This window comes from Asparagus officinalis, chromosome 3 (genome assembly GCF_001876935.1).
Source record: "Asparagus officinalis chromosome 3, Aspof.V1, whole genome shotgun sequence".
Classification (NCBI taxonomy): Eukaryota; Viridiplantae; Streptophyta; class Magnoliopsida; order Asparagales; family Asparagaceae; genus Asparagus; species Asparagus officinalis.
The window spans coordinates 51865775-51877872 of NC_033796.1; the positions used below are offsets into that span (position 1 = coordinate 51865775).

The 12098-nt window shown below is 35.1% G+C and overlaps 3 protein-coding genes across 5 annotated transcripts in view; 2 read left to right on the top strand and 1 right to left on the bottom strand.

Moving 5' to 3' along the window:
- The window catches only part of LOC109834111 (diacylglycerol kinase 1-like), a 24540-nt gene extending 20073 nt beyond the window's left edge, over positions 1–4467 (bottom strand). For all 3 annotated transcript variants that reach the window (XM_020402026.1, XM_020402027.1, XM_020402025.1), the window contains exons 1-2: positions 4327–4467; positions 1492–2599 (exon numbers count right to left, since the gene is read on the bottom strand). In XM_020402026.1, the coding sequence (XP_020257615.1) occupies positions 1492–2544 (1053 nt within the window). In that variant the 5' untranslated portion in view covers positions 2545–2599; positions 4327–4467. The remainder of the gene's footprint in view (positions 1–1491; positions 2600–4326) is intronic.
- On the top strand, positions 7537–8433 carry LOC109832278. The gene is made up of 2 exons (XM_020399704.1): positions 7537–8290; positions 8367–8433. Exons 1-2 carry the CDS (start codon positions 7692–7694, stop codon positions 8422–8424), a joined length of 657 nt encoding a protein of 218 aa, XP_020255293.1. The 5' UTR covers positions 7537–7691; the 3' UTR covers positions 8425–8433.
- On the top strand, positions 8627–12062 carry LOC109835109 (protein TPX2-like). Its single transcript, XM_020403106.1, has 7 exons — positions 8627–8686; positions 10147–10266; positions 11197–11295; positions 11373–11432; positions 11525–11619; positions 11761–11823; positions 11950–12062. The coding sequence occupies exons 1-7, from the start codon at positions 8627–8629 to the stop codon at positions 11996–11998; spliced, it is 546 nt and encodes a 181-aa protein (XP_020258695.1). The 3' UTR covers positions 11999–12062.

A 12098-nucleotide genomic window follows, 5' to 3' on the forward strand; every position in this document is an offset into this window, starting at 1 on the left:
GACTATTTGACTTTGCGCTCTTTGTCACCATTTTATCGCTATAGCCCCAAATAACCTTAGATGTGCCTCACCGCTATGTTGTCTGCTATCAATAACCTCGAATATAATGTGCTATTTCAATATAACTTATGTCATTTCCATATAACATGCGTTATTTCAATATAACTTATGTTATTTCAATTTTAAGTTTAAGAGAGACTATTTGACTTTGCGCTCTTTGTCACCATTTTATCGCTATAGCCCCAAATAACCTTAGATGTGCCTCACCGCTATGTTGTCTGCTATCAATAACCTCGAATATAATGTGCTATTTCAATATAACTTATGTCATTTCCATATAACATGCGTTATTTCAATATAACTTATGTTATTTCAATTTTAAGTTTAAGAGACTTGAGAATATATCCTTTCTTAAAACTTGAAATAGTTAAATAATTACTTTTAAATTGTTTGTTAAGCCTTCATATCTTGTTTTGGTGACATCATTATGTGATTGTGAAATTATGCATATGGTTGAGGAAACAAATGGAATTATGAACGAGCTATAAGTTTATGATTATTTTACTTGAGTATTTGATTGTGATACTTCCTAGTAAATCTATATAACTCGTATAAGATTAAAGAATTTTTATTAAAACATTTTTGTATTCTGATATTTTATTCCAAATTGTGATTATTATGTCTAAAACATTTCATAATTCTAGTTATTGGAGTTATTATGAACAGTTTCTATTTATAAAATATGTAAATAATCAATAAACAAAATAGCATGTGTTATGTGTTATGTGTTATGTTTTTTTGTGTTTTTTCTTTAACCCTAAACAAGAGGTAGAGCATAACATTATTTGTTATCATTATTCTAAACATTGGTTCTCATTGGATCAGCAAAATGTATGGCTAGGAAGCACATGAGAAATTGACAGAAGGAATTTTAAAAACAGGTTGGATTGTCGAAAAGATCTGGTTGTACAACAAACTTAATGAAAGATTATGACAAATCTATTATAAGGCATGAGCTATTGCCTTGCTAACTCAATCGCTATCCATGCAGTCTTGATGGCAATTCAACATTTTCATGAAATTAAATAAAACAAATTTATTAATGTGCCTGAAATTCTTTGGTCAAGTGACCTCTCTCAACACTCCAAGCTGCAAGCCAGGGTAACTGTAAGAAAGGTTATGAACCAACTCCGCATTGGAGTAAATTAATAAAGTCAAGGACAACCAACGGTTTTAGTTGAATAATGAGAGTGTAAACAATAAATGATATTTGAAAGTTTCATGGTCAGAAAAGGGTAACACTACAAGAAAATTTACCAACATAATACATTCAAACTCTTTATTGATTATTAATTTAGTATCTGAGCATCTGAAGATGTGGGCTCAACACATGTTGAAGAAGTATGATAACAAGGAGAAAGCCTATAGTTAGAAATTTTTGAAAGAGACATCATTTTTTAAACTTTGGGAACAAGTAGTTTGAATGCGAACCTGCACAGGATTTAGAAGAATGTGTAGCCGATGCTTTAATAAATCTCCACGCTGAGCACCACTTCTGTTGTTAATGAAAACCAGCAGTGGTCTGGCATCAGAAGATAAATCTGTCAGCTCATATTGCTGCTCAGCTCGTCTCTGAAGGTCATCTGATGCGGATGGCACATTTGTTGTGGGACCTACTTTCACATTATAATCTTGTTTACCATTTTGACGTGCTGCATCATTTATACTATCAGAATGTTCATAATCTCTTTGAGAGTCATTGGCACTGACATGCATATGCTTCTTACTCTGACTTCTGATACGTTCACGAACTGTAGAAGCCAGTTCATTTGCACCATGGCTGAAAGAGCTGAGAAACCCCCCTCTTTCAGATTTTCTCAAGTCCTTGACAAATAGTGGCGACAAAATAAGCCTTTTAAATGGACCGAGATCACAAGTATCACCCATTTCTTTAGCCATGCTTGCCTGACAATCAAAATGCACAAGTCTTTGACACCACATACAACACCAAATTGGAGAGCCACCAAGAAATGATCTACTACAAGGTTCTTCACAATAACAACATAAAAGGCTTTCTCCAGTTTGATCTGCCATTTCTGTCCACCACACAACCCATTGGTGAATTACATGCTTATAACCAAACATGGATACACACTTGCAGTCATTATGTGCATTAGAAGAGCATGTCAGGTGTGCAGCTGCACCACAGACATCACAACGGTGAAAGGAATAGTTGGAGGCTATAACTGTCCCAAGAGGCTGAGACGGAGAAAAAGATTCGAAGCATACACAGCAATGTAGACCCTTTGCACGAGTACCGGATTCTATTTTCCAGACATGAGCTGAAGCAGGACCTTTGTGCTTTGATTGATTTCTTTTTGATCTCGCTATTGCCTTCATCCAGCTTAGACTAATTTTCTTCCACTGAGATGCAGTGTAAAACACAGTAAATATCCCGACAATGATCGTTGTAAAAAGAGCAAGGTTGGATAGAAAGTAATCTGCCGTGATAGATGCACTCTTGCCCCTAGTGCAATCTTCCATTCTTAAAGTGGCGTTATAAGATTACGGAATCCTCCAGAGAATACAAATGTCTCTCCTGATTCAGAAAACAATCATAAGTTTCAGAAGAAAGATCAAGGATATAAATCATACTACAGCAAGGGCATTGCATCAAACTGTTATGCCTCTTAAATGGATTTCAATGTTTACTACAAAAAAGGACCATATCGGCATTGACAATGACTAATTAGCTAATCTCATTTTGTAACTGTGAGATTCTTTAGACCCCCACTTCCCACTCATTTCATCAGCAAGGGCCCTTAATTTTTTACCAACTCATTTACTCCAACTATGAAAATATAGTAACACATAATCTCATTCCAAATAATAAATATCAAGCTTCAAAATTTCATTTGCCATGAGCATGGAAAAGCATCACTCCTTCGTTGACACCGTTGACAAGAGCAGATATCATTAACATGTAATTCCAGGAAATAATTGAGCTACTTAGCAGTTTGAGTAGAAAAATGATGATTTTACTTCTCAAGTTTCACGAGAAAACATGAACTCTTATAAAAGATTTGTGCTGAAAATCAATATTGGCACAGAGGACTTGGAATCAGTTTCAGGACATTGCATCCAATCATTAGGCCCTTTAGAATGGTTTTAATATTTACTATAAAGTACAAAAGAAAAAGACCATTCCATTGGCGATGCACTAATTAGCTAAACTCATTTCATCAATGAGAAATGCTTAAGACCCTCATTTTTTAATTGTTTCACTACTGGTCATCAAATCTAATTGCTCCTTCCTCAGCCATTTCCAGATGTTAACTAATAATCAGTTTACTCACTGGATAAGTTCCTTGAGATTATAATGTAGTTAGTAACACAGTGGTAGTAAAAAATATCGTACTGCAAAAAAAATTGTCATGGCCATGGAAAAGCATTACGCCCTCATTGACACTTACAAGAGCAACAATAATTATCAAATCATTCAGAGGAAGAGAAGGGCAGCTACTTGGTAATTTTGACTAGAAAAATAAGGTAGTGATATCTCACAATTCAGAAGAAATGGGCCCTTACAATAAATTTTGTGATCAAAATTCAAAATTGGCCACAGAGAAAAATTCTAATCAAAATGGGGACATTGCACCCAATCACTATGCCTTTAAAATTGATTTTCCAGGAATTACTTCAAAGAGAAAAGAAATATCGGGATTGATGATGCACTAAAATCATCGGTAAGGGGATTTAAAGCATTGCCCTTTTCTCATCCTTTTCCAACTGTTAAATCTTCATCAGTTAACAAACTGCGTCAATTCCTTAAAATTGTACCATCTCTCTGTACTCTAGTCTTCAACTATGCAAACATAGACAGTAACACAAAATTTACATTCCAAGTAACAAATATTTCAACGCAAAATAACATTTGTCAAGGAGATGGAAACGCATGACCTGCCCTTTACATCATTACCAAGAGCACTAATCATTTACAAGCAATCCTTTCTGTGTGTGCGGGCGCGATAAGGAGCTACTCAATAGTTCGAAGAGAAAAATAATAATTTGATTTCTCTGATTTGAAGAGAAATGTGCATTTACAGTACATTTCCTGAATCAAAATTCAAAAATTTACCTCGAACAGTCCTAGTATTTGATTGTGTATCAATTAGTTATCCAATAAAAAGAAGAACCCACCAGCAAAATCCAAAATTTGATGCAAAATAGCCACAAAATCGAGACTCCAGTTACATATCATGGAAAATTGGAAAGAAAATATTCAACCCATTTTAAGAATTACAAATTTGGGAGGAGAAATCTTACAAACACTGCAAAGGTCACGTGCAGAGAGCAGTGTTAGAGATCATCAAGAATACATAGAAGCAAAGGTTTCTTCCCGTCTTCTCCTAAAATTATTCTGATTCGATTACGAAGAGAGTTGATTTGCTTTTTTTTTTTTTTTTTTTTTGGGGGGNGTCGTAAGGAGTTGAGAAGAAGAAGAAATTTTCTAAACAAACCCCTTCATAATTGTTTTTCTAAAAATAAACCTTCTTGAGTTTTATTTACAAAAATAGACTTACTTTGTCTTAATCCGGTTCCTAAATAGTCGGGGTTATCAATCCTAATTATTTAGTACATAGAATGTTAGGGTTTAGGGTTATAATTGGGGATTTACAACCTCCTAAATAGTCGGGGTTGGCAACCCCGACTATTTAGAAACCGGATTAAGATAAAATAGGTCTTTTTTTGTAAATAAAACTTAAAAAATCTATTTTTAGAAAAAAAAATATAAATAGGCTTATTTAGAAATTTTCTTATTGAGAAGAACGTTCTGGAAAACGAGGTCCGGATTTAACCTCTCGTTTTGAAGTGAAGAGAGAGAGAAGGGATCACAAATACAAAGTTATTATAATCTAAAGAAAGTGTTATTTCCTTGCTTGAACAATTGCACTTTAGCAGCCCAAGGGCTTGTGGGCAAGTTATTTAATCTAAAGAAAATATTATTTTTGTTACTTGAACATTTGCACTTTGGCAACCCATGGGGCTTGTTTGGCAACTTAGGGCCATCAACTTTGGGTGTGTGTTTGGCAACTTGTTAAAATGTGGTCAGGTGCAATCCTGACTTTGGTTTGAGCAAACATTTATTTGAATACACTGGGTCAGATGTCAAATTTGACACTTAAAACTAGTTTCCTTTCGGATTACATCCTCTTGGTACAAAACAAAACTGATTTAATTTAAAATAGGGTCAAGACTAACCAAATTCCTGGATAATTTCCCAATGCGCCATTGGATAAAAGATTAAAATGTGTTAAGGAAAAACTTGCTCTAGATTTTTCCCAATGCGCCATTGGATAAGAGATTAAAATGTGTTAATGAAAAACTTGCTCTAGATCTTATCTAGGTTATCTTTGGATCACCTCCTCCATAGCTGGATCGTGACAAGTCGTTACTACTAGCAATTACTTCCTCTTTCATTATCTCAATCGTAACTGGGTTCAGACCTTGACTAGATTAGTATGAAGTTGCCAAACACAGGGTAAGGTTTACATCTTCTTTAACTTTGATCCAAAGATTTATCTGACACTTTGATAGGCCAAAGTTGACATCTTTTCTGATACACCAAAAAAATTAATCAACACTTTGGTACCCTATAGTGTACACATATTTTAAACATTGGTACCCTAATGTTTACACATTTGTTAACAATGATACCCTAAAGTCTACTGGTTTTCCTAAGGTAAATTTTAAATGTAGGTCTTGATGTATGATCAAATATTATTTGGGCCCTTAGTATTTAAAATTTAGCAATGGGTTGCACTAGTGTTATCTCTGTCATCACTCTAGGTTATTTTTACAAAATTCCATTAGATATTGCTGACGTACCAAGGATGTGATCCTACCACACCAGCTAAAAAATATTAGTGAAAATCTAAATTTATCTTGCCACATGACCGCGGCATCAACAAAATGAAATTATAAGTTTGTATTGAACTTGGAATTTCACTAATTTTTTTACTGACGTATCAGTGACATTGTCAGTGTCGTGGCATCACTACATTACCAATATTTAATGGAATTTTGTAAAATTGATTTAAGCTAATGACAAAGAAAACATAGGAACCCCCACTAATGATTTCTAATTTTTAGGGCTTAGGTGATATTTGACCGACGCATTGGGGACCTCTATAGAAGTTTTGCGCTTTTTTAACTATGATACCCCAAACTCAGGGGCATCAAAGCAGACGTGGTATAAAGAAAACTTTGGGATATCAAAGCAAAGGTGACATGATTTTAAATTGCTTTTGCATAAAAGTATTTTAGATAAGTTCTTAGATTGGTAAAAATAAAATAAAAGATTCTATGATCTATACTAACTATTTAAATAAGAGAGGCACTAGGGGCACACCCTCTACCACAATCCCAACCACACCGTCTCTCTTGCTACAGTGCACTGGGCCCACATGAGATTTTAATTTCTAAAATCTCATGTGGGCCCAATGCACTGTAGCAAGAGAGGCTGTGTGGTTGGGAGTGTGGTAGAGGGTGTGTCCCTATCATTATTTTTTAAATAAACCCACTTTTGGTCTTCTTCGTGTGTGTGAGTGTCAAATTTTTAGAAATCCCAAAAATACTCCCACACTCTGAAAAATCAAAACAAAACACCATTTACGTTGCACTATTCAACAAAAATATGCTTAGACTTGGAAAAATCAATAGAACTATCCTCGCACTTGAAAAAAATCAATATTTGGAATGCACCAGTCTCCCACACTATATGCTATGCATGCATCACTTGCATCAGATTATTAGTCATGTATTAAGAAAATTCTATTCTGAAATTTTTAAAATTTAATTGTTAACCTCTTTTTGAAACATAGTGTGCTTTTCTATTTAACTTTCTAGATTTTTCAACTAAAAAAATCAAATAAAAGTGTGAAAGACTTTCTAAACCTCTATGACTTCCAAATAAAAAAGTTTGATTATAATTCTATCAAAATATCCAAACATGTCCTTTGTTTTTCAAAAGTATGATTTCTTGAAGTTCCAGAGGTAAATGGAAAAGTTTTTTTTTTTGGGTGGGGGTAAACACCCATTTCGAAGTAGCGAGAAACAATTTGTAACTTGATTTGTTTTCCTTCAAACTAAAACCAAACCAATCGCATGAAAACAAATAGGAAGCTAATCATGCCTGCAGTCTTATTAGAAGTCCTAAATCAGGGGAGAGAAAAAAATCAAGGCTTTAAAGTCTCACTTTATTTATAAATATTTGTCCATATAAATGCAAACGTATCCCTTGCATTATTCTTTTCTCCCCCAATCTCCACTATTTCAGCGTATCTGAGCAAAGATTTTCCCATTACTGATAAAATCTAATCAAAAAAGTATTAGTGTGCTGATTCATGATCCAACGGTTCAAAACGCATCAAATTAAAATTAAAAGAAATATTACTTGGCCTTTCATGGGTTAACATCCCACCGAAGAAAAACTAGCCGTTAGAAGGAGCCCCCAAAAGCTCCAACGTTCTCTCTCTCTCTCCTCCTTAAAATTCTGCCAACTTCTCTCCCTACTTCAAAATTTTCCTCAAAACTTCTTCGCTCTCACTGCACATCACAAACAAATCAGAGAACCCATTTCCCCAAAACCCCAAGTTTTTAGTTTCTCAGAGATCAGATTCTTGCCCAAAATGATGACTCCTAAGAGAAATCCACATCCCAAGAGAACCCAGTCCTCTAAAATCTCTGAGAACTTCAACCCAAATCTCCTCAGTTGCACTCCTAACAGAAAACCCATCAAATCTCCTTCCCTCAATTCACCGAAAAAATCGAAGAAATCGGCCCTGAAAACCCCCACCCTGATGAAAACCCCACAGAGCAAGAAGAGCTCAGCGAAGAGGCCAAAGAAAGATCCAAACCTGGAGAAAGCTACTGCACCAGTTCACGATCCAGTCGAAGATTTAGAGTTAGAGGGAAGTTCAAAGCTGAGGAAGATGAAGAGTTTGATGCTTGAGGAAGCGATGAGCAGCATTCCTGAGCCTGGGGCAGGCAGAGTTATGCATTTGGTGAAGGCTTTTGAGAGGCTTCTTTCGTTATCGAAAGATCGAGAAGGGGAAAATGTTGAAGAGAAGAAGAGAAGAGTGATGAACTGGGCACTGCCAGGATTGCATCAGCAGCAAGCGCCGAGGGCTGAGGAGACTGAGATTTCGTGTTCTTGGCTGCTTTCTTCTTCATTGGATTTTGATAGGGAAGCTGTCGAGAGCTCTTCTGTTGATAGTACTGGTGATAGGTAAGTTAATCTTTTTCAGAAGTTTGCTGAAAATTTATAGGTAATTTTTTGTTGAATTATCTTTGAACTGTTTAAGGTTGAGTTGGGGGAGTAGTTCATCGGATTGCAACAAAAGAAGTCGAAGCAAGGTATAAAAATTTTAGATTGTTTGCATATTTGATCCTTTATGAATTTTCTGGCTATTTTGTCCTGTTTAATATTTCAATTACGTAAGATATTTATTTCGTGTTCTCTCTCCCCCCCCCCCCGCCCCGCCCCCTACCCCATCCCCCCCCCCCCCCCCCCCCCTCCCCCTCCCCCCCCCCCCCCCCCAAGAGCGACGGTGTTCCTTCAGGGATGACTAGGAATAAGAAACTTAAGGACGAGACAGCAGCAGCCGTTCAACTAATAACCGAGGTATGGATTTGTTACATTTAATACATAGTACAATAATCTTTTTTTTTTTTGGTATGAAACTAGTGTTGAAAAGGAATTTATCTAAAATTTGAAGGTTCTGGATATAGTGGCTCTTAACATGGTATCAGAGCGTTACTAGATTACAAGAAGTTCTGAATTCAAACCTCATCATTTTAAAATTTAAGATAACACAACATTCTCTCTCTATAGAAGGATTAAGGATTACGTTAGTTGTAACATGGCAATACAAACTTTAATCCTCAGACCAAACACTTCAAAAACAATAGTAAGTTTTGAAACTATGCTCATGTAGTAACTTTAATCCTTCAAAATTCGTTCTCGCTGAGTGCGTCTATTGAATTCCCTTCTCTTATTAGGACATGTTTGTGGTGAAAATATCCTGGGTTTTCAAGAAGCCTTGTCACCTCTTTTTACAAGGTTTTACCATGTACGTCGTGTCACGGTCTATAGATCTTCTAGCAATCTGTTAAAGAGTGATCCAACAGTCTCCTTCCTCTATGTAATTAGTTTCTTCAATTATGCTTTTAATTGTTACCTGATATCATTGTTCACGTGTAGTTTGTATCCTTAAAAACTGTTAAAGGATATACTGATATTTAGTTTAGAAAAGTTCAGCAGTTGTATATAATTCATTGAGTATGTTCAGGGTCAAAACTTCATGCGTCAGGCCATGCAAATGCTCTATGCTACTTGAGAGAGAAATTAGATAGGGCATAAGAAAATGTATTGCCATCAAATTGTTAAATAGAGAGGGCAGCGAAATTAGAGAGTGCCCTCTTCTTCTGGGTTTCACCAAGTCACCTTTTATTGGACTTCCCATTGTAAGTATTCTTCTAAATTGTGTGTTTTTCTATGTGATTAATTTGTTGAAGTAATTTCCATTAGCATAATTGTGGCTTGTTACGTGGTCTGGAGGCAGACTACCTGAGACTTGAGCTGGTGAATTTTTTTGACATGGACAAGCCTCAATTCACATGGACAAGCCTCAATTCACAGAAAGTTTAAGAAAAATAAAAATAATTAACTTTTAATGTTATCGATCATTTCAACATTCTTTTCGATCTCCTAATTTTATCTAACTACCTAGCATCTGATTCTAATGCACCAGCAAGGAAGAATAAATACAAATGGAAGTGCTGTGCTTGTAAGAACTCTTGTATTCTTAATTGTAAACTCTATATGTGTTGTTCGTTAAAGACTCCTGTATTCTTAATTGTAAACTCTATGTTTGTTGTTCATAGAGGGGCAAAAAACAGTATTATGAACATGCAGCACTCCTTATTGGTATTTTATTGAATATGATTTAAAATCTATTTCCCCTTGTATTTTTTACTGATACATATTTAAATCACACTAACATGCTATCCTTTAGAAGTCACCTTGTTATGATTTGCTTGATATAAGAAGTCAGTAATTAGCTTCTTTTTGAACTGATATAGCAAAGAGGAAGATTCAAAGAAGATAATTTCCTTCGCAAGGTGAAAGAAATGTTTCTTGAGGAGGAGAAACAACGCATACCAATCGCACAAGGGCTCCCATTGACGACTGAATATCCTCAGGTGGTTCGTTATTTGAATTTATAGCTAAAACTTAAGTTTAATTGATCGCTTACCTATATGGAACTATTGAGCATTTCTTGGTTTGAATGATACATCATATTTACAATGCACAGATTCGTAACGAAGGCAAGAAACAGAAAGAACCAAGTTTAGTTCCATAAACTACCAATTAATTTACAATACAAGAGCATGAAAAGATATGTTTGTGTCGTCTCCTAGGAGGATCATGGTGACCAAAAAGGAATCCTAAGCATCAGAACTTGTTTCTGACATTTCTCAACGCTTCTTCATTGAGACTGTATATTGATCATGTTGAAGTATAATTGTGATGTTCTCAGCTACAAAAGATGGTTTCTGTTATGTCATAAAGCATCTTCTTACCGTATACAAGTACTAGATGTTTCATTTTCTGAATAAAAAAAGGTTAGTTTTTTATTATATTTTAGGAGAAGATATGTGCAGAAATTACAAGAGAACAAATGCAAGAACATTTAGGAAAAAAAACACAGTTTTCAGACAGACACTTCTTCATATTGTATCTTTCACTAAAACATGTCAAAGTTCATGCATTTAACAATTATTAAACTTTAAATTGAAATTTTCTTGGCAAAGATAAGTGACAACCAAAATTTGATTAATGTCGCTATCTATGAACATGCCTCAGGTAACTAATTTGGCATAATGAACTATTAGATTTGATTAAATGTCAGCAGTAAACTACTGAACTTGATTAGCCACACCAAAAATTTAGTTCAGTAGAAAGTTCAACTGAAATGTAGTCTCAATAGATTCAGATTGGTTCTTGGTCAAATTTTGTCTCCATTTGGTATATATAAGTACTTGTTTATATAAAATCATATGAATATAATATTTCATTAGAATTCTTCATCTACCATGACTAATACTTTAATTCTTGGTCAATTTCTGCAGTGCTTGGTCAGGCCATTTGTAAAGGAATCAACTGAGCCTGTTGATCTTGTTCTTCATACTGATGTTCGTGCAGTAGAACGTGCTGAATTTGATCTCCAAGTGAATCCTCTTATCAATTATCCTTTCTTTCAGATAATTTAAGGCATTGCTAATGATTTACTCAAATATTGTGCTAGATTGCTGAAAAAATGAGCCTCATGGAGCAAATAAAATTGGAAAGAGAGAGACTACAAAAGGTACATAATTACATTGAAAATTTGACAAATCAAACTACATGTTTTTGCAAAGTCCTAACTCTATGTACAAATCTATATACATTATTATGTAGTTGGAAGAAGAAGAGGAGATCCGAAGACTGAGAAAAGAGCTTGTGCCCAAAGCTCAGCCTATGCCTTACTTCGATCGCCCCTTCATTCCAAAGAGGTGGTAAACAAGTGCCTATTCTTTTTTATTTTGTTGATGGCATGAACCCTCTATAAATTTACCACAGTTTGATTCATCTTAATGATTTATACGAATGCCGTGTTTTTCTGATTAATCCAAATTTCTGTTGCCATGTTGAAGGTCAAGGAAACCTCAGACGATGCCGAAGGAACCAAGGCTTCAAATTGGCCAAAAAAAGAAATGGTAGACTCTTAACTCCTTTTTTTTTTGGTCCAAACTTCTATATTGTCGTTACATTACCGTATTCAAGTCTATTACTGGAGCTCATTCAATTCACATTTTGCTGATGAGAACTTCTGGTGTTTTCAGTGTAAGGGAGAAAAGGAAGCCAATATATGCTCAACAAACAGCAGAATAAGTGTGAGTTCCAGTGAATGCTTGGAAAACTTCACTTCTCTAGTGTATTTATTATTGATTTAGCATATTTTTTTGATGGATCTGTATTTGTAATTGGTTGA